Source organism: Podarcis tiliguerta, assembly GCF_965153285.1.
Source record: "Podarcis tiliguerta genome assembly, chromosome: 17".
NCBI lineage: Eukaryota > Metazoa > Chordata > Lepidosauria > Squamata > Lacertidae > Podarcis > Podarcis tiliguerta.
Window position 1 is genome coordinate 17,124,232 of NC_139550.1, and position 23,035 is coordinate 17,147,266.

At 43.3% G+C, this 23,035-nt stretch overlaps 1 protein-coding gene and 1 long non-coding RNA gene across 2 annotated transcripts; one reads left to right on the forward strand and one right to left on the reverse strand.

Moving 5' to 3' along the window:
• Positions 1-3,377: 3,377 nt before the first annotated feature.
• Positions 3,378-7,123, reverse strand: LOC310668199. The gene is made up of 3 exons (XR_014506655.1): positions 7,030-7,123; positions 5,200-5,371; positions 3,378-3,553 (listed from the first exon to the last, which is right to left on the reverse strand). It is a non-coding gene; the product is annotated as an uncharacterized lncRNA (long non-coding RNA).
• A 75-nt stretch (positions 7,124-7,198) lies between these two features.
• Positions 7,199-11,220, forward strand: LOC310667745 (tetraspanin-3-like). The gene is made up of 2 exons (XM_083420655.1): positions 7,199-7,335; positions 9,951-11,220. The coding sequence occupies exon 2, from the start codon at positions 10,218-10,220 to the stop codon at positions 11,028-11,030; it is 813 nt and encodes a 270-aa protein (XP_083276781.1). The 5' UTR covers positions 7,199-7,335; positions 9,951-10,217; the 3' UTR covers positions 11,031-11,220.
• Positions 11,221-23,035: the final 11,815 nt, after the last annotated feature.

The window sequence follows — 23,035 nt, forward strand, 5'->3', positions numbered from 1 at the left end:
GAATGTAAGTAGTACCACTCTATAGTTATTTATCTCCTTGTCTTGTGGGTTGCATAATTCCATACCCTTCAACATTTCTTCGATGAAAATAGGGACATTCTAAGGAAATGTGGGACATTCCGGGGTCAAATTAGAAACTGGGATGGCTTCCAGGGACTGGAAAATAGGGATTCTTGGGGGGGGGGAGTCTGTAATGGGGCTTATTTCTAAATCTCCCAGCTTGCAATTAGACTTACACGCAGGTAAATCTGCACAAGAAAAACCTACATAAGATTGTAGACATGGAAAGCAAGTATCTGTCTCTTGCAAATACAAACACACAGGGTTGGAAGAGAGTCCCATTGTGTTCAATGGTAGTTGCTCCAAGTGTGCATAGGATTGCAGTCAAGCAGGGCATTTGTACACATGTCTACTCAAAAGTTAACCTCACCAAGTGAAATTGAACTTATGGTTAGGTAAGTGATCATAACAGTGCCACCTCGATGATTTCATATCCCTCCTAAAATAGCCAGATTTTGCTTAAGCCATGGAAATCAACTGCTGTTGGTCCATCAAACACTTTGCAACCTGACGTTTCCCATTTCAGACAAAAGCAGTTGTGATTTGTCTGCTTTATTGTGCTTAAGAATGAGATCCCTGAAGTTGCATGGAGGATTTTGATCCTCATTTCTCATTCACTTCCATGGGAAATAGGGTCCACATCTCTTAGGTAGCTTTACAAATTGAGGAATAAGCCAGTATATTAACAAGGGAAACCCTTCCTCTGACAGTCTCTCTTTGCGCCCTAAGGCTTGTTCCGCATGCCCCGTTGGAGACTCAAGCTCATTGTCTCCTCTTGAAGCAATGAGGCTGACCCAACTGCTGTTTAAAATCTGGGCAAATACCGTAGATTCATACATTGCTGTCTGCTTTCCACCCCCAAGGCAAAGCTGTATGTCATAATCACAAGCAAAGTACCTTTCCTTCTTCATTTTTTCCATGTTAAGAGGATAAATACAGCTCCCTTCAAGTTTTCAGATCATGCTAATTTCTTGCACGAACACATCAAGGCAAAACGTTTCTGCACACAGATATTTTGAAATATTGTCAATCTGGGAAACAGAAGGGAAGAAATGGTTTCTGAGGTTTACCAAACACACAAACATTCAGGCCAATTCACACTCTATTTTTTCTCACTGTTGCATGTGGGCATCACTCGTTCCTCTACCTCATCCAGCACAAACTCATTGGACTCCTTCAGAAAAAAACTGTTTATTGAACATGGAGGTGAGAATGTATCTGATCTTTATTATTTCATTCTGATTTGTTTGCACAGAGGTTTTATGAAAATGAGCATTCATCCTGAATTCTTTTTTTGCCTGCACAGTGGTTATACAGCTACCCATTCATCCCAGACTTCTCAGTGCTTTTACCATCACTTTCCTAATAGCAAGAAGTTCAAGGGGCTGTTATTTATTTTTTTAAGTGGATTTGTTTTGCCAGACAGCCAGAGCACTTTACTCTGCTTCAGTTGTGCAAACCTAAATTTCTGGTATGCACCTGAACCACTCCTGAAAAATACTGCTATTCTGGAAACAAGCTTTGTGTTTATGGCTAATTTTTCTCTTGCCACTTGGTTTAGAAAAAGCAACTGGCTGCATTAAATACACACTTTTAGTCCTTAATTAGAATGGGGTTTGCTCACTTCTGTACCTTGGTCTACCATGTAACAGCAATTATTGAGAAGCTAGGTATTGATACAGGAGAGCAATGGCTGGGTTCAGTTGATTTCCAATACAGCCTTGACATTTGAGAGTTTGTCCAAGTGAAAGTGTTCCCCATATGTTTTCCTGTGCTATAATTTTAGGGAGTTCTGTGGGTTAAACCACAGAGCCTAGGGCTTGCCAATCAGAAGGTCAGCAGTTCGAATCCCTGCAACGGGGTGAGCTCCTGTTGCTCGCTCCCTGCTCCTGCCAACCTAGCAGTTCGAAAGCACGCAGTGCAAGTAGATAAATAGGTACCGCTGTGGCGGAGAGCTAAACGGTGTTTCCGTGCACTGCTCTAGTTTGCCAGAAGTGGCTTAGTCATGCTGGCTACATGACCCGGAAGCTTTAACCGGCTCCCTTGGTCAGTAAAGTGAGATGAGTGCCGCAACCCCAGAGTTGTCCACGACTGGACCTAACGGTCAGGGGTCCCTTTACCTTTACTTCCTCTATAATCAGGAAACTTAGATGATTTCTAGGACTCCATTTTAATGGCAGAAGGAGGAGGAGGAGGAGTTTGGATTTGATATCCAGCTTTATCACTATCCTAAGGAGTCTCAAAGCGGCTGTTGCAATTGAACAACATCTAGATGGGCCAAGGTTACTGACCCTTGCATTAAAATATAAATACAGTCGTATCTTGGTTTTCGAACAGCTTAGTTCTCAAACGTTTTGGCTCCCGAACGATCAAAACTTGGAAGTGAGTGTTCTACTTTGCGAACTATTTTTGGAAGCCGAATGTCTGACGGGGCTTCCACAGCTTCCGCTTGGCTGCAGGAGCTTGCTGCAGCCAATCAGAAGCCATGCTTTTGTTTTCAAACATTTTGGAAGTTGAACGAACTTCTGGAATGGATTCTGTTCGACTTCCAAGGTACGACTGTACTAAATTCATTGACAACTGCAGCTCACACACTTCTGCTGGGTGGAATTGCATGACTTGTCTCTCCATAAGGATTAGCTGGCTTTTTGTGGTAAACAGAGTCTCTGCAAAAGGTTTGGTACTGATGAAAGCCCAACTGGCTGTCTTAAATGCTATATTCCTGTCCCATCAAGATGTTGTGACATTTCCTCTTAGTTCTCTGAGGTGGCATTCACGTCTTATGAGATAAGGTTGAAACCAGCTTGATGTCGGTCCAGATGTCAACCTGAATATCTCTCGCATGCATTTACTAAGGCCAAGTGTGCCACAAATCCAATGTACTTTGTGGTGATGGACCTATCTGACCCTCTTTCTCCCATCAGAACACTTCATTATTAATCTTCAACGGGTACAAAAATAATGCAAAAAAGTGTGCTAGCTATTTTATTAACATGAGGGATTATGCTTTCAGCAATATATCAGAAAGTATTTTATCTAAGCTGTATTAGCGATTACATTTGCATTTGAATTTCAGCCCCCATCATTTCATATGCAGAAACAACCCCAGAGAAAACAGGACAACATTCATCATGTTAGACGGATCTGTCACAGGAAAAGAAACTGTTGAGGCTATTCTAATTTAATTTTCACCCTTGATTTTTATACCCCCTTATCTATTAGCTCAAGATGGTGCAAAAAAAAAAAAAAAAGACACCCCCAAACAAATACCTAATACATTAAGATGGAACCATAAAAATCTTATGACATAAACAATATGCATCCTTCCAAAATTTATTGACAAGAAAAGCTAGCTTCCCCTCTCCCACAGCACTGAGAACACATCCAAAAGGAATGGTGGCGTCTTAAAATGCTTCTGAAATGCAGCTAGGGAAGACTGTTGCATGGCTTGAGAGCTTCAACTGAGAAAGTTGATCCATAGACCTTTGAGATTCTAAGTTTGCACCAAAAAAAAAATGAGTATGGGAGGAAAGAAACCTTAACTGGTTGTAAGGGCTGAATATGCAGGCTTTGTACACCATTCAAAGCACCTCCCCCCCCCAAAAAAAAACCCTCACACCACAAATCCTGTAGTTTGCTAAGGGTGCTGGGAATTGCAGCTCTGTGAATGGTAAACTATAGTTACCATCGTTCTTTGGTGATGCGTGTGCTTTGAGTGCGTGGTAGATACACCGCCAGAATTAGAATTGACACCAAATGTCACCTAAAGCAATTGTCTGAGGCAAAATTACCTGAAGGAAGTGAAAAGAGTTTGGCTAAGGAAAAGTTACATTTCTTACAATAGGGGGAGTGTCCCAACCATTAGGCAGTGAGAGGCAGTTACCTCAGGCAGCAAAAAGTTAATAACTGAATTTTGTATTATTGTATTTTCAATTCTTGGGAGAGGTGCTTGTTGGACTTTCTGCCTTAGATGCCCCAGTAATGGATACTTCGCAGCTTTAGTAAAGGGCAGGGAGAACAGCTTCCTGCTCCATCTTGGGCAGAAAAATGTCTTGGTTCAGTCCTGATTCAACACAGGTTTCCCCGAACAGCACTGAATGTGAAATTTGGATGTGAATTCAGTGGTTTCATGACCTTTCTTGGATGAAATATGAAGAATCCTGAGGAAAAGTTCAAGGGAGCTTTATGTATTTGTAAAGTGGAATTCTGAGGCACACTTCAAAGGAGAAACTTCTTAGGGATGTTAAGAGAACTAAAAAAACATTTTAAAGTGATGGTGTGTGATGGAGGGGGCAGCATTCACTCATATCTGTAAGGATGTCTCTCAGATATGTGTATAATTTCAAGGTACTGTATATAATTATATCTTCATTGCATCACTCTCTATTTGAATCATAGAATTGTAAGGTTGGAAGGGACCCTGAGGGTCATCTTGGCAGAGACTGCTTTAGATTATTTACCATGCATTTCCCCCAGGATTTTGTCCTTAAAATACCTCTTTCACAACAAACAGCCTAATTCAGAGTGGCAAATTTTAGGACCCTCAGTGTCGACGCTTCACTTTCCCCAACTGCTGTGTCCTTTGGAATGCACTGGGGCAGGAACTGTCTCACCCTATGGATGTATGCACCCATAGCTAACTGAAACAAGAGGTGATGTCAGCTGAGGCCTCTAGGCTTTAATGCCATACAGATATTTACTACATAGCTGCATAACGTACCCTGAGCAGAAAGGTGTTGGGGTAACCGAAGATACACTTTCTCAGCACTGGCAACAGATTCCCAAGTGGAACATAACTGCAATAAACAAAGAAGAAGAAGAAGAAGAAGAAGAAGAAGAAGAAGAGGAGGAGGAGGAGGAGGAGGAGGAGGAGGAGGAGGAGGAGTTTGGATTTGATATCCTGCTTTATCACTACCCGAAGGAGTCTCAAAGCGGCTAACAATCTCCTCTCCCTTCCTCCCCCACAACAAACACTCTGTGAGGTGAGTGGGGCTGAGAGACTTCAAAGAAGTGTGACTAGTCCAAGGCCACCCAGCAGCTGCATGTGGAGGAGCGGAGACGCGAACCCGGTTCACCAGATTACGACTCTATCGGTCTTAACCACTACACCACACATTTCCTGGATCGAATTGTACAGACCTATAACTGGGTTTTTCCTCAGCCCGGTTCACACATAATGCTAAGCAGATATGAGGAACTTTTTGGCCCTCCAGTTGCTTGCAGAATCAGCCCCAGCAAGCGTGGCCAATGGCCTTTCAGCAACACTTGGAGGGCTGAAGGTTCTCCAGAAGTTTTTTCTTCTCACCCCCTTCTGTGAAAAGCACACATGGAAATAATGAAAACTCAAAAGAGTATTGGGTTGGTAAACAGTGGGAGACCGATACGCATTTCCCCAACACCTGCTTTTACAAGGTCCAAAGAGTCAGACTGAACAGAATGAGAAATCACACACTGGGAAATATTGAGACAGACTGCAGCCTTTAGGCCTCTATAATGGCTGAAATTCTCTCGTGCCTATTCAGGGAGAGACAACGGCAAGTGCCCACAGTGGAACAGCCTCGAGGTGCTGCGTTGCTCCTTTCAGGCTTCAAATGCCTTTCAAAGCTTGCAGAATGAGCTAACAATAAAGAGGATTGTAATTCAAATGTTAATATCTCATTAAGTTTTATGAGCAGAGAGGGAAGAGGGAAAAGAGAAAAGAAAGCAGCAGCAATGGAGCCTTTTTCATGTGGAGTCAACAATAATACTATATAAAAAAACCCATACAGTACACTTGCCAATAGACTTGGAGGTATTTTCTGCATCATTCTGCTGTCACTGGGTCATAGCATCAGTGGGAGAAAGCTGAAGGAAGGAGCTTTGGGAATTTTCCTTTAAAAAATCAGCACAGACTTGAGATGGAATGGACTTGCTGATCTACTCATGTACAAGGGACACAAACTGGATCATCCTAGCCTGCAAGATGGCCTGGTTCACATATTACGCTAAACCACAGTGTATTAAGCTACAGCTTAGTGTAATGTGTGAACCTTGGTCCTTGCCCAACTATGGAATGTAAAAAGAGCCTGCAATATGGCTCCTCTAATCAAGCATCCTCTTTTCACACTGGCCAACCAAATACCTCTGGGAAGCACACAAGCAGGGCATGAGATCAACAGCACTTTGCCCACCTGAAAGTCACAACAACTGGCATTTAGAGGCATACTGCCTCTGGCAGTGGAGACAGAACATAGCCATCCTGAATTTGTCTGGTCCTCTTTTAAAGTAATTCAAGTTGCTTTGTTGGTTTAAAATAATTCAAGTTGCGGCCTAGGACCCATGTACCTACGGGACCGCCTCTCCTGGTATGCCCCACGGAGGACCTTAAGGTCCACAAATGACAACACCAGGTCGGAAGGTGGTTAGATTGGTCTCAACTAGGGCCAGGGCCGTTTCAGTACTGGCCCCATCTTGGTGGAACACTCTGTCACAAGAGACTAGGGCCCTGCAGGACTTGACATCTTTCTGCAGGGCCTGCAAGACAGCTGTTCCGCCTGGCCTTTGGTTTGGACTCAGTCTGACCCTTATGTTTCCCTCCCCTTATGGTTTTGATCTATGGGCTACTATTAAAATTAGGCTGCATTTTAAATTATATTTTAAGCTGTATTTTAAATTGGTTTAGTTTTTTTATTTTTTTATTGTAATTTTACTGGTGTTAGCCACCCTGAGCCCAGCTCTGGCCAGGGAGGGTGGGGTATAAATAAAATTTTATTATTATTATTATCACTGCCTTCTATGGGAGGGAGTTCCATAGTTTAACAATGTGCTGCATAAAGAAGTATTTTCTTTTATCTGCACTGAATCTTCCAACATTCAGCTTCATTGAATGTCCTCAAGTTCTAATGTTATGGAGGGGGGGACTTTCCTCTATCTGCATTCCCCACGCCAGGCATAAATGTGTATACTTCTGTCTTAACACATCTTATTCACCTTTTCTCTAAACTCAAAAATCCTAAAAGCTGTAACCTTTCCTCGTAGGAAAGTCTCTCCATCCTCTTTATCATTTCCATTGCCTTTTTCTGAATCTATTCCAACACCTCCAGACCAGAACCATACAAAGAATTCCAGATTCAGTTGCATCACAGATTTGTACAATGGCTTTATGACATCAGCAGTTTTATTTTCAATTCGTTTCCCAAGTATTCCTAGCATGGAATCTGCCTTTTCCGCAGCCGCTGCACCGTGGGACAACATCGCCATCAAGCATCCCACTACGACCCCAAGCTCCCATTCCTGGTCAGTCATTCCCAGTTCAGAAAATGTGGCTTGGCTGTAGTCACTACCAAACAGTGGCTTTAATGTAAAATGATAAACAGGAAAGCTTGGAGGGCTGGTCATGATAGCTATATTGTACCTCCATTGTTGGAAACAGCATCCTTTGATTACCTGTTTCTGGAACTGCAGGTGAAGAAAAGGACCTTTGCACTCAGGTTCTGCTAATGGGGTTCCTACGGGCATCTAGCTAGCCCTCGTGAAAACAGGATGCTCAACTAGATGAGCCTTTGGCCTGATCCAGGAAGGCTCCTATAATCTGTCAATTAATGCTAAATCTCTTACAGAGGAGAAACATGGAAGCAGCACAGCACAAGGCCAGCTACTACAGATAGATGAGATATATTTATAAAATCTAGTGATTTTACTTGCTATTGTCAAAACTATTGGGCATCAGAAAAAGAGAAAGAAACACATTATCTATCAGCCAGGTGTTTGACAGCCTACTGTGACTGTCCTGCAGAGCTGCCAACTTTTCAGCCATTTATTGTCATTCAGCTTTTAACTGCTGCTTGATGAACAGATATCTGTAGATGAGAAAGTTTAGCCCTGTGCTTTGAAAAGCTTGGCCTGCTGATTTCTGCACAGCAAACTCCTGTTTCAGGCAAAAGAGCTGGGTAAGAAGATTCCTTTTCCTGATCAGTTGGCAATCTTACCAGTCAGGATTAAAATGGGAGGTTTATCAAACACCCGTTGCACTAATTTCACCTTGGCGGATCACAAACACTGCAGTTAGCCAAAGCTGCAAATGTGAGGATTCCACCAAAAAGTTGCTTCAAAGGTATGGCCCTCATTCTGCAATTACTTGCACATCTGCTAGAAATCAGCATTGAGGTTAGGGCAGGAGGAGGGACCAACTGTGGCTTTGTATGTGGAAGGCTCCAGCTCCAATGAACCTGGCATCTCCAGTTAGAAAGGAGCAGGGAGCAGATATGGGGAATGTGTCATGCAGTGGTAAATCAATCAAAGCAGAGTCTTCATAAACAGAATGAAACTGAAGAAAATAAAGTTGTTCATAAACAGCATAGTTAAAGAGCATACACAGAGTGCTCCTAGCAGCTATCTGACTCTTCACAGAGGCACAGTCTTAGTTACTGATATACCAGAGTCCTGAAGCCACTCTTGTCTGCAACAACACAACACACACACACTGGCTGAGACACACAGAGAGACATTGGCTACTTTTATAGGGAGAATGAGTCATCACTCAAGATGAGTCGCGAGTCACTTAGCAGTTAGCAGGCTTGAATGATTGTGTAGTCCTTGTAGTCCTTACTGCTTCTGCTCTCAAGAACCTTTGTCTCATGACAGAAAGAGCCTCCTTGCCAGAAGAACCCAGAGAACCACTGTCAGTCAGAGTAGACAATACAGGGATACAAAGCCAAATAGCCTTACCTGGTAGAAGGTAGCTGTGGGAATGTTCAGGGTGGCAGAAGTGGATATATTGTTTATTAATATCCTTCCTAACTTGCGCTATCAAGTTCCTTTATTTAGCAGGGTGCATTCCTCTTTACACAGCAGAAAACTAGTTGCAAACTCATGTGAGTTTCTTAAGACAATACGCAATTCAATCTGGCTTGTCCAGATTGAAATGTGTTCTGATATTTTCCTGGTAAGACCCCTTGAATCCCTCCTAAAAGAATAAAGGCACCACAGTCTTATTCACAAGCAATAAAAAGAAAGTTTACTCATGATCAGGCACAGCACAGTGTGATCCCTGAAGGCAGGCTTAAGGCTTAAAGTTACAAACGTATAAAAACAGGTTTACCCCATATGTGGGTTGACCTAGTGACTGCAGTTAGCAGTCCGGGAAGTTCACGGGACGAAAGGAAGATGGAAAAGAGGGAGAGTGGCAGCATGCCTTGCCTTTTACCAGGTGTGGAAAAGTCATGCCCACCCACTAGTCACATGCAAGAAAGGATGCTCCAGCCCAGGAGGAACAGGAAGTTTCAATTGGCTGGACCAAACATTCCGTTGCATGTCCACTCTAGGAAAACAAGGAATGTTGTACTTGACTGCTCTCAGTGGATTACATCCCACAGTAGCCACTTCCAACCTTCTGCCCACCAAGAGCACAATCCTACGTGCATCTATTTGAAAGGAGGTATCATTGAATTCAAGAATGCTTGCTTCCAGGTAAGTGGGTTTAGGAACACAGTCACAGTAGGGTGGGGAATGGAGAGCAAAGATTAAGGTTATCCCTTAAAATTGGCAGGCGGCAGATTTTAAGACCAAGGAAAGGAAACAAAAGAAGAGGCAAAGCCTCAAAATAGCATTGGAAAAATGTTCTTTTTAAAAAAATCTAATCAAATCAAATAGCAGTCCTTGTAAAACAATAGCACGCCCAGCATGTTTCAGCTGACAACAATAGCTTCTTCGTGGTACAAGATGAAAGGTTCTCCTGTCAAGGCAACAGCTTGCTGAGACAAATAAAAAGGATTTGTTCACACAACACACAATCAACCTCCAAAAGCACACTTCCAGATGACCTGTTTATTATGCATTTTATCCTGCTTTGATTGCAGGGAGATTACTTAGTGTTGGCTACTTAAGAAGCATTCATTCTGATTTATCTGCAGGGAGGTGAGATGACCCTGGTTCCTGCGGAAGCCAAATAATCTGACCTGACATAAGAAAACTCCTCATACCTATTTAAATCGGCACTGGACCATATATTTTTCCAGAATGAGGGCCACGCAGAGCTATCAGCACTAGGGCTTGCTGCTTGCTAATTAACCAGGGATTTGGGATAGGCCCTCCATATCACCTGCCCAGAAATATGGAGAGACCTCCACAGAATGTGAGACTGAGATTCTGAGCGGCTATAGCAAAGGTTCCTTCCAAAAATGAAGCGGGTACAGCTTAATCCCAGCTTTAACCCTTCCTTAATGTGCATAACAGAGTCCTGGAGCAGAGCCTTAGCTAAAGTTGTGTTGACGCTCCTTGGCTTCCTTCTCTGGGGAGCTGCTGTGGCTTTAGTCCTTGGTGGTGCGTTTGTAATCCTCACCTACAGAAGCTACGGAGTCTTCTTTCAGAACAGATTCTTCCTTGTGCCAGGCTGGCTGGCCATCATGGCTGCTCTTCTGCTAGTCCCCACTGGTGCTTTGGCTATATGCGCCCCAGTCAAGAACTCTCGCCTTCACCAGGGGACTTTGATGTACTTTCTGTTGGTCCTTCTCTGCCTAGAGGCGTCTTCAACCGTCATGACCCACGTCTACTGTGTCAAAGCGGGCCATCAACTGAAAAACAGCATGGACCACTTCTTTCACCAATACAACAGAACTGCTCCACATCACTGTAGCAACAGGGCTGTTGATGCAATCCATAAACAGCTGAAGTGCTGTGGAATCGACAACTACACTGACTGGACAGCAGCGCTGCCAACTCATTTCCAAGCTGGGCATGTCTTTGCCCCCGAAAGCTGTTGCAAAGAGGCTTATTTGGACTGCAGGGGTGACGTAAGCCAGCCGGAGAAGCTGTTTAAGGAAGGCTGTCTTCAGAAACTGGAAGGGAGGCTGCATTTTGTTATGGGATATATGGCTTGGTGTTGTATGGTGGTGGTTTGGTTGGAGATGCTGGCTGCTCTTAGCAATGGAATACTTATGAAGGAGCAGCCATTCCAAGACTTCCAAATTCTTGATTCTGCTGTTTTCTCATAGGCAACAAAACTAGTCCCTTTCCATCTTACCTGAAGTTATTGTGCACTGCTCTCAAAGCTTGAGATGGCCTTTGTAAAACTATGGGAAATATGAAACTAAACACCCTTCTTGGTGTATAGATGCCAGATCTTCTCTCTCTCTCTCTCTCTCTCTCTCTGACTAATACTAAATAAATGAATGCATCTGAAAACTTTGGACGGTGGGCAATTTTTCTAGCATTGCATGTGTGACAGTGAAGCCTTTGATACTGATTGCCTTTGATACTGATTGTACAGTTGCAAACTCTTCCACTGCTCTGGAAGTAAAGCTGTCTGAATGTTGGCAGTCCAACTTTAGCGAGGGAAATAAAAAATTTCTGTTGGTCATTAAACCTCACACAGACCAAGGTCTGGAAAGAGGTCCCATCAAACAGAGAAACTTAAGAGAAGAAGGTCTGCAGTGCAGTGCTGAGTAGGTACATAAAAGAAAGATTAAGTGAAGGAAAGGGAATTATGCTAGAAAGGGCACTGTAGAAAGGAAGGATGAGAAAAGAATGAAAGGAGGTTTGACAAGGGTGGTTTGGAGGGCTCAAGGCTGCAGACCTGGGAGCTTAGTATTCCTAGATATATGACTGATGTGCCTTTAAGAGTTGTCAGGCTTCGGAGAAATGGCTTCCACCCCCACTTTGGCTGTGCATCAGCAGAACAAAGCAATTAGAGTCCCTTACCATTTTAAGCAAAAGAACACAGCAGCCATTCTTGGAGCGAAGGTGCTCCCAATTAAGTTTCCCACCTCCTTCCCAGAGTCATCGTCACTTCCCCTTCTTGCAACCTGATCTCGCAACCACTGAGCCTTCTGCATAGCAACCTCCTTGCCTTGGGAGAGAGAGGCTGGACACTCTCAAGCAAAGGGAAGTCACTTCTCACTCTCTCTTCCTGTTCTGCTTCTTGTAGCTGTTTCCCACTCAGTTCTGCCCAGCTATTGTTTTCAGAACTATGTCCCTCTGCAAACCTGTTCTCTAAATCTATGCTGCTCCACTGTTCCTGAGTAGCTTCAGCATCCTGGCCAGGACCAGGAAGAAGGGGAGGTTCCCACCATTCCTCTTCAGAGCTGTAATCCTCGTCTGGTCTCTGACAGTTGCACTGAAAGATGTGGAATGCAGTCAATGCAGTCAAACCAAGTATTCATGTTTGCTAGATAGGCACATGATGGGATTTGAAGCTCACAGAAATTACCTGTAAGTTTGCTAGAGAGAAACCTGTGACACTCTCACTGGGCCCTGACAGCAGGAGGGCATAGCCATATATATTGTCCTACCTGCCTGGGCACATCCTCTGTCTTCTCTACCTCTTCATCTATTCACCAAGTGAACAATGTGAGGACATCTGAGTCTGTGCTACATGCTCAGACTCCATCTTAAGCGAGACTAAAGTATGTCTTTGTAACTGAATTACTATTTTAAGTCTGCCTGAATAAAGCTGCTCCTGTTACTCTTCAACAAGTTTTCCGGGTGAGTAAATGTTATTTTTACCTTTCGCAAGGCTGGTTGTGTGGTGGTTGTTTCAAGGGGGAGAAGAGGAGAAACTAGCAGGAGAATCCCTTCTGTATCAAACCATCCTGGATTCCTTAAATTCAAAGGCTAAAACTAGCCTATCTAAGCTAGGTTACTATCTAATAAATATATCCCAACGAAGGGTCATTCTTTTCAGTATTGCTTCTGTTGTTTCCTGTCAATCCTGAAGGTGAAGAAGCAGCTAGGGGTGGGATGGAGACTGGATTTTATAAATTGATTGGAACTAACTGGGCAGTGCTTAGGCTGCAGGCCTCTGGTTAATGTTTATTTCAACATTTGCAAAACTAAAGCTACTGAGTGTGAAGTAGATGGAAGAAAGGGGTGCTTTTCTTGTGTGTTTATAACTGCCCAGTTTTCCCAATTTTCATATCCAGGATGGCAACCCTTCTATAAATATTATATAATAATAATAATAATAATAATAATAATAATAATAATAATAATAAATAATAATAATTTATTTATACCCCGCCCATCTGGCTGGCCCTCCCCAGCCACTCTGGGCGGCTTCCAAAAAAATATTAAAATACTGTAATACATCAAACATTAAAAGCTTCCCTAAATAGGGCTGCCTTCAGATGTCTTCTAAAACTCTGGTATCATTGATACATCACCTTATTCCTGAAGGTCTCAGGGTGCAAACCTAATCCCTTACCAGCAGCAATAGGACTTGGTGGTGTGGCACAGTCCCAGTGCCAAGGAGATAAGTAACTACAACTTTTAGAAGACATCTGAAGGCAGCTTCCCTGTATAGGGAAGCTTTTAAATGTGTAATGTTTTATCATGTTTTTATATATGTTGGAAGCTGCCCAGGGTGGCTGGGTTAACCAAGTCAGATGGGTGAAGTATAAATTATAAGGTGGTTGTTGTTGAATAGGATGTTCCTATTTTCATCAGAGAAATGCTGGAGGGTAGGAATTAGGCCAAGGCCTGCATAAAATTAGGCCTGCGTACTTGCACTGCCCAGCTGTGTGGATGAGGAAGTCATGACCTTCCAGATGTTGATGGACAACAATTCCCATCATTCTTAGTCATTGGTCTTCTGCCTAGGGAAGATGGAAATTGGAGTTAAGCAAAATCTGGAGAGAGCCACAGGGTCTCCATCCTTGTCCTAGACACTAATCTGAAAGGGAAACCAAGGAAGAGAAGCAGGTACCATTCAACTGTCTCCTGTCCCTGGTAAATAGGGACAGTTTGAGTGTATGCACGTAGCTCATTTAATGTATTACTAAAATACTGTTTTGTTTTGTTTTTTTAATTAAAAGGACTTTGTGTCAGTGGCAACCAATCACATGAGTGCCTGGAGAGAATTGTTCACTTCTATGAGATTTTTCATCTACTGCTTGATCTTTTAAAGCATGCCAAACAGTGTCTCCCCCAATGACAGCAACCAACAGCTGTAGCACTGCAGCCAGTCTGCCTTATTCTCTTATTACATTTGAAAGTCTGTTAATTTCTTATCAAGGCTTATGTGCCACCTTCCAGGAAGATTAGCCAGAATTCTGCTTTCTGTACTGCTAAATTTATGAAGTTTGTGTATCTACGTTAATTAAAGGGACTTTGATGCTTTCGTTGCCTGATGGGGGGAAATGTACTCTAATCATTTCTTGCTCAAAACCACACGCACACACACAAATCTTTTGAAAACTGAGAAGAAGCCAGGCAGCTAGCAGAACAATGCTCTAATCTGGCCCTCCAGGGTTACAATTGAACTCTTATTGTTTCCCCTCCTCCTAAAAACTGCTAAGTAGATGTAAACATGCAACCCAAACCACAGCTTTTCATTAAAATGTTTTTCTTCACTTGTGCTCTTGCTAGAGTGAAAGCGAGTGGCAATGCTTCCTGCTTTTAGGCAGCTCATTTACAAAAGCAAGAAACTGAGTGAGAGCAGAAGTATTGCCCCATCTTTTCCAGAATCAAGCTGAAGAAGGACCATGGCTCAGTAGTAGAACATCTATTTTGCATGTAAAAGGTTCCAGGTTCAATCCCTGGCAACTTTTGGGTAGGGCAAGGCTGGAAAACTCCTGCGTGAAAACCTTTTAGAGTCCCTCTCAGCAGTGGCATAGCGTGGGTTGCCAGGGCCTGGGGCAAGACATGTATTCTCAGCACCGCTTGCTGGTAGGTTGACCTATTAACCTCACAGAGTTACAGTTCCCAGAATTCCCTGGGAAGAGGGAATGACTAGTAAACCACTCAGGGAATTTTAGCGCAGGGGAATGGGTTCAGGGGTCTCCTGACAACTTTCAGCACCTTTAGGAAACTACAGCTCCCATTTTTTTTTTTTTTTTTTGTGGGGAGCCATGATGGCTTAAAGTGGTATTGTGAGGCTTTAAATGTACATAGACTGAAACAAATTTTATATTGTTTTCCATTACAAAATGTTCATGTGCCTGATATTTTACTGGATTGGATAGACTAAGGGCCCCTACTTGACTTGTTTTAAGATTATTCATCTGAAAGACTGAGGACTGTAGAACATTCAAAACCAGAATACCTATTTTGCATTCTCCCTCACCTAAGCTGACAGCTCATTGGCAGCTAAACAAGAAAGTCAGTTGCCAGGAATCAGTAGTCTTCCAGCCACCATTAATTGTCTTTGGCCGACAAGAAGGAGTGTGTTCATTAATACTCGATTTGGGGAAATAATAAAACGAAAACGAAAGATGAAGCTCTGTCTATGAAGAGTGACGGTGAAAAATGACTGCTATTCTGGAACTATATCTTGATGGCTTCAGCAGCCACTGTCCTCCCTTTGTGCAAATTTTAAAGCCATTATTATCCTCCGCCCTAATCAGGGAATCAAAATGTTCTCCCAGCAATTGATGTCCCTAAATCAGTACTTATTCCTCTGGAATGAATTTATTCAGCATGATGTATTTCTATTGCTGTGTGTTTCCATTGCGGATGTGCATAATAAAAACAGCAGGCTCTGTCGCTGAGAGGCTGGGCTGCCAGCATCCCAGGGATTGCAGTGAGCAAAGCATGTCTCTCATAAGGACCTAGCACCATTTCTCCATCCCCTCTGATGCACTGCTCTTGCTCTCCTGGCCATGCTCTGATGGCGTGGGCCTACTCAAAGGAGCATATCCTCCAACATTCCTCAGATGAAAATAGGGACATGCCTCACTCCTTCCCCGAACCTCCTAGACCCCACATTTCCACACAAACACCCCCCAAGCAATTCCTATCAGTGAGTGTCGCCACCACTACAGCAACTGGACACAACACACATGCCCTCCACCGTCCTGAGAAAACCCATTGATTTTCATTTCGAGTTACAAAAAGAAAAACACATACCAATAAATAAATTTTAGAAAGAGGCAAGATTTGATGTGAATACATAAAAGCTCCAGCTCCGAGGGCCTTTTGGCAGTTCCCTCACTGCCAGAAGTGAGGTTACAAGGAACCAGGCAGAGGGCCTTCTCGGCTGTGGCGCTCGCCCTCCCATCAGCTGTCAAGGAAATAAACAACTATCTGACTTATAGAAGACATCTGAAGGCAGTCCTTTTTAGGGAAGTTTTTAATGTTTGAAGTTTTATTCTGTTTTTAGTGTTCTGTTGGGAGCCGCCCAGAGTGGCTAGGGAAACCCAGCGAGATGGGCGGGATATAAATTATCATCATCATCATCATCATTGTATTTTTCCATCTATAAAATGCCCCGCCCCCTATTTGGGGGGACTCCGGTTTAAGAAAATGGTGGGAGATGGCCCCCGTGTATAAGATGCCCCCAAATTTTGGACATTATTTGGACTAGTCTTATACACAGGAAAATACAGTAAATATTGTCGGGGGCTTTAAATGAAGACTCCTTGCACTCCACTCCATTCTGCTCCCCCTTGCTTTCTACCCAGGGCTGCCCTGCCCTCTGCCTACCCATCAGAACTGGCACATCACAAGGGATGGGCCTCTGTGTTGGCAGTCTCTCCTCCTCCTCACCCACTCTCCAGCAGCAGCTATGATCTGCCTAAGGGAGGAGGCCGTCTGCAATGCCTAGGCATCACAATGACCATGTACATATGCAATAAACAATCTTTTATAGAATTCCTTCAAACCATAACAAGTCCAAAATAAATCTTTAGTCTCAAAGTCTCTGAAAATCTTTAAATGAAGCGAGGTACCAAACTTTGTACGATGACAGACAAGCTGTGAAGCTGTGTGTATTCAGCAAATATGTCCAACACTGAACAGTGATTCCGGATACAGACTACTGTTCATAGAATTCTTCATCAGCGTGGTGGGAGGATATAGAATTGCTTCATAAAATGAGGGAGGAAGCCATGGACAGGCAATGGGATGCTCCTTAGCTGCCATTTGGGACAAGCACTACCTATTAACCTTCACGGCTGAGAGGAGATTTTAACCTCCCAGGTCCTAGTTCAATGCTCTAACCACTACACCACACTGTGTTGTCCTATTTATCCTCGCAATAGCCCTAGCTTAGCTTGGCTACTTAGTGGAGATGGAAGAGAATTTGTCTCATCTGCATTTTTAAGCGAACTGCTCTAATTTGCACCTGCAGTACATGGAACCGAGTGTAATGATCATCCCGATTTTGCACTTCTCTGGATTTTGATATATATTTCTTGGCTAAAAAGAGAGAGAATGTATCAAAATGCCTTAAAAACTCATATCAGGATAATATATGCTCAGAAATGCATTCATTGAAATGAAATACATATTTAAAAATGTATTTTGTGATAGAATCCAATTTAAATCTGTGGACCAATTTAGATAAAAAATAAAAACATAATAATCATGGCTTAAAATTGAAATGTAACAAAATGGAATTATGAGTAAACACAAGAAAAAATTGGTATGAACCAGAATTAGACTGAACTGCCCATCTCTACTTGTCACCTGCAGTGTTTCCTAGCTATGTAAGAATTCAACCGCAAGACTGAGTCCACCGGTTAGCTAACATGACCCAAATGTGGCTTTATATACCCCCTCTTTTAATGCAGAGCAGAAAAATGTGTGTAATTTATAACAGATGATCAGTGAAGCAAATAGACACTATTCATACCTAAAATTCTGAAATTAATGTTAACACGTTCCACTTCAATGGATCCATAAAGACCTATTTGTGTATGAAGCTATATGTGAGTGTGAATAAAAGGAATCTAACGGTAAAAGTTATTAGACTTTTTAGGCTGTGGAAGATTGCAATTCAAATTCCTGTTCTGTCCCGGCACTGGCTTTTAACCTCAATTCCACATCTGCAAAAGGAAGAACAATTTTAAGTTATTGCAGACAGCAGCTCTAAGGATAAATGAGACAATTACGTAAAGCACATTGCCCATTTTAAAAAGTGTTATATGAATCATCAAAGATAATACCTGTATAGATTAGGTTAGGTTAGACTTACCAGGGAGTGAGTCTTATTGAACTTAATGGGGTGCACAGGACTGCACTGTTAAGAGACCAAATTCTTTATGAATGGGACTCCAACAAAGATATAATTATATATTGGATTCAACTGTGGTGGAGGACAAGAGTGACATTGGGAGGGTGGAATCTTTTAAAACGTATCTTGCAGAAGATATAAGGGGTGGAGAGAGCAACCATCAAAATTACCCATACCATATGAAGTGCCTGAAATGTTTAGCATATTTGTATTTGTGCAGCATTACTTAAGCTTTCTTGGATCCAGCTACTCCCAAACTATGTGTCACCATTGATCTACGAGCGTGTGCACATCTGTATGGGATAATTACCACAGAAGATTATTCTACTTCAAGGAGATAGTGATCTGGCATGGTCAGATCTTCCGTCTCTGGTTATTCCTTCCTGACTCTGGTTTCTGTCTTTAATTGCTTTCAATAAATAATTATAAATTATTGCTTTCAATAATGATGTCAGAGACATCACCTTGCCCACAAAGGTCCTCGTTGTTAAAGCTATGGTTTTCCCAGTAGTGATGTATGGAAGTGAGAGCTGGACCATATAGAAGGCTGATCGCCGAAAAATTGATGATTTTGAACTATGGTGCTGGAGGAGACTCTTGAGATTCCCATGGACTGCAAGAAGATCAAACCTATCCATTCTTAAGGAAATCACCCCTGAGTGCTCATTGGAAGAACAGATCCTGAAGCTGAGGCTCCAATACTTTGGCCACCTCATGAGAAGAGAAGACTCCCTAGAAAAGACTCTGATGCTGGGAAAGATTGAGGGCACAAGGAGAAGGGGCCGACAGAGGACAAGATGGTTGGACAGTGTTCTCGAAGCTACTAACATGAGTTTGACCAAACTGTGGGAGGCAGTAGAAGACAGGAGTGTCCATGGAGTCATGAAGCGTCGGACACGACTAAACGACTAAACAACAACAACAACATTCTTTGTGAGAAGGTCCTTGATGTGTTGATGAAACTGGTCAGCAAAACCTTTGATGTAGAGTAGCTCTGGTTGATTTTGTGCTAGTCCAATATCTAGTTTTGGAGCATGCCATGTGGGAGTTCTGCATAGACTGTGGCCACAGTTCTATGCATCAAGAGTACCTGGGGATCTCTTCACCACTTCTGACAGGGCTTCCCAGTGGCCGACTGAAGTGCTTGCTTGGTAATGTATATACTGCTTGCTATTTGGAATAAAATCTGTAATCTTCTCAACCACTTGCGTTTGTATTGATTCTGAATTAAATTTTAAAAGAACCATCTTGCATTTGGCAAGACAACACCGCTGCAGAATATTGAGGGGGCCTGGCCCCCTCCTTGAAAATGTTGGGGTCCTCAACCCCTCAGCTCCTCCCCACCCCCGGTGGTACTTCTGCAGCTGGTATTGACAGGAAATGGTTTTGGAGGGGCAAAGAAATTATGAAAAGCCAGTTTCATTCTGACTGACACACTCTTGACTAGCTTTAGGTCACTTCCTCCCCCCCTCCCTTCACTGCTCTTTCTTTCTTTCTTTCTTTCTTCTCCTTGCCTTTTCTTAAAAAGAAAGAAAGAAAAGTATTTGCCATTATAACGATTGGTTTGGGTGTCAGCTTGTCCTTAAACAGCACAATTAGTGTGCAATTGGTCTGATCAACAAGCATGCAGACTTGGGATGTTTGCGGCTGGCTCCTATTTGTTTACAAAGCCTCCTTCCCCGATATCTTGTAGTACTCAGCATCCCATTAGGGAAGACGCTAGCAGTGGTAGAAGAATTGCCTGCTGTCACACAGTACTTTCAAAAACCATGACCCGTGAAACCAGCCCAGACCTTGATAGATAGATATATTAGAAAGACATTAGCAGGAAAGCTTCTTTAATTTGCCTGGGCCTTGGCGTGTGCGCGATGGGGAGGAAGGCATTTTTTTCTTTTTTCTTTTTTTGCATGCATCTTCATTAAAGCTGACTCTTCCCTCCTGCAGGAGGTGAAAACTCCACGGAAACAACCTTTCCCCACCCACAATTAATCCAAAGAGTGAGCACAGGACCAGACAGATGGCATATAATTCGAGTGCGGAGAGAAATGGTCGTCGCCCCGCTTTAATTAGCATTATAACGTGCCTCCCTCTCTTCAGATATAAGCAGATATGACAAAGATGTGTTTCGTGTATTCAAGAGGGTAATTAAACTGCCACATGCTCAAACCAATATGCACACAGGCCTGATTAAAAAGCTGGAGTCAAAACAATGATGGATGAGCTTTTAATGCGCACAGGGTATGCTGGTAGAGAGAGGAGGAGGAGGAGGAGGAGGAGGGAGGAACTGGGATGAATCAATGCTGGTTTCACTGGGGGAGGCGGGGAGTGGAACGAATTAACAGGAGGAAAGAGAAAATAGAGACAAGGAAGGCTGAGGAAGACGATGCGTGGTTTAATGGAGTGTTGCTCAAACTGTGGACCTCAGGCCACTTTCAGGTGGCCACACTGCCACTGTCTGCCCAGGGCTTTCTCACTCGCCTGCCATGGCATGCCATGGCTTTTGGGTCAACCAATGGCCACCACAAGGAATTTCTTGCATGATGAATAAAGGTGGCGAGGAGACAGAGAAGTTTTAAGAGGTGGAGAAAAAGAAAGGTGTAAGGTTTTCTTATTATAAACCAAATGGGAATAGAAAGGAAGGGAAGAAAAGAAGAAAAAGGTTTTATAAGAGGACAGGGGCGCCATATCTAGGTGGCCCGGGGCCCCAGCATCCACAAAAAATGTAGGTGCTCAGCACCCACACTGCAGGACCCCCGGCGCAACTTCTGGTGCCTCGCAAAGTCACATCTGAGGCCTCGCAAGACCTTGGAGATGCTGTCTGAGGCTTCGCGAAACGTCGGAACCTGACTTCTGATACCACTGGAAGTCAGGTTGTGAGGCTGTGGGGCATGTCATGTGTGCTGGGCACCCATAACCTGGGGCCCAAGTCAGTGCCCCTGTAATAGGAAGAAGTAATGTAAAAATACCAGGGATTAAAGAAATTGGCAGTTTGGGGTTGGGACTGGGAACAAAGTACAAGTAGAGTTTGAAAGGAGAGTGGCAGAAGAATGACAATGAATAAATGAAGCTTTATTTGCGTCAGCCATCGGCCATAGCAATAAAACAACAATACGGTATACAAAGAATAGAAATAAAAAGTGAATTATATAAAATACATTTTAGGGTTTCGAATCAATAGTGGATCTTATTCTGATTGCTCCAGCTAAAAACCTTGTAACCTTTGCTGTCACCTGCTCATTTTGATCTGCCAAGAGAAAGGGCTCTGTGGCAGTGGTTGGGCGACCCGGAATGGACAATAAAGGAGGGGTGATAATCTCATTCCTCAAGTCTTTTTGAGTGGGAGAAGAAATTGAAGAAGATGGGTAAAAACACTATGAGTGGCATGTGGTGATGGGAAGTGAGAAATCGAAAATATTTCTTCACTTACAGCATCTGGTAAATTCTATCTCAAATGGGGAGGCAGAGTCACAGTACCAACAGAGCCTATGTCTGCACTTGAAGTAAGCCAATCTGTGGAACTCCTTACCACAAGGAATCCAGCTATGTTTGTGCCATTTTAAAGCACTTAAAAGTGGATAAACGTAACATCCCCGAGAGAGTCTAAATGGAACTGGCAATGAAGCCTGAGTTGTTTGTTATGGTTAAGATGTTCTGCGAACATGGAAGGCCTTGGTTTAAAACAAAGAGAGCCTGGGATTCTCAGGAGATATCCAGACAACCATTGGACACATTCCCAGGGTGGCTGAAAGCCAAAGAGAACAGAGAGAGGAGGTTATAAGTAATGGAGAAGAAGACAGTGGATCCAACTCTAAAAGAAAAGCTTTCAGGTTTAAGCACTAAGTGTCCTTCCAATTTGGATACATGCAGTGGGGAGGAACGTTTGTCTCGGGTATCAGAAATTTGGGAAGCCCTGTATTTGTGTTAAATACCTTGGCATTTGAAATGTGGGAGAAAAACACATATCAGTGACCATTAGAGGTTTGATCTATATCCTAACAAAGAAAGAAGTAGAAGTATTCGTCTCTGCTGTGTTTTGCCACCTGGTTGATACGGAGCTTGGCAGCTTCTCCAAATTCATGCTTAGAGGAAATTGTGTTATGTATTTGCTGGTGCTTTGATTATGATTGATTCTTAAATAATCTCCCTATTACACTTGCCGAATTGCTGCCTTCTGGGGGAAAAGATGGAAATCATTCCCAGCCAGTGGAAACCCATGAAACAATATTGGAAGCCTTGTGTCCAACTGAACCGGTGATTAAGAGATTAGTGTGGAGGATGGAGCGTAGAGAATTTCAGTGCTGCTAGACATGTTAATCTACCTGGGGCATCTGTTGTGGACAGGCAGGATTGGGGGGTGGGGTTTGGGGGGGGGGTGGAATTGAGAAATCTTCAGGTCCAGAGAATTTGTCTCCAGTTTCCCAAAAGTTGCCTTTCCCCGCAAGAGAGACTTCTGGGAGGTTTTTTTGCATCACTTACAGGATGCATTGAAAGTGCTTCAGAATTTTAATAGGTGCAGAGTTTAACAACAACAACAATTTATTATTTATATCCCGCCAATCTGGCTGGGTTTCCCCAGCCACTCTGGGCAGCCTCCAACAAAAGATAAAGGTAAAGGGACCCCTGACCATTAGGTCCTGTCGTGACCAACTCTGGGGTTGCAGCGCTCATCTCGCTTTATTGTCCGAGGGAGCTGGCGTACAGCTTCCGGGTCATGTGCCCAGCATGACTAAGCCGCTTCTGGCGAACCAGAGCAGTGCATGGAAACGCCGTTTACCTTCCCGCCGGAGCGGTACCTATTTATCTACTTGCACTTTGACGTGCTTTCGAACTGCTAGGTTGGCAGGAGCTGGGACTGAGCAACGGGAGCTCACCCCGTGGCAGGGATTCGAACTGCTGACCTTCTGATTGGCAAATCCTAGGCTCTGTGGTTTAACCCACAGCGCCACCCGCATCCCATCCAACAAAAGATAAAAACACATTAAAAACTTCCCGAAACAGGGCTGCTTTCAGATGTCTTCTAAATGTCAGGTGGTTGTTTATTTCTTTGAC

Excerpts from the sequence above, each read along its gene's own strand:
- LOC310667745 (XM_083420655.1), top strand. The coding sequence starts at position 10,218 with ATGAAGCGGGTACAGCTTAATCCCAGCTTTAACCCTTCCTTAATGTGC.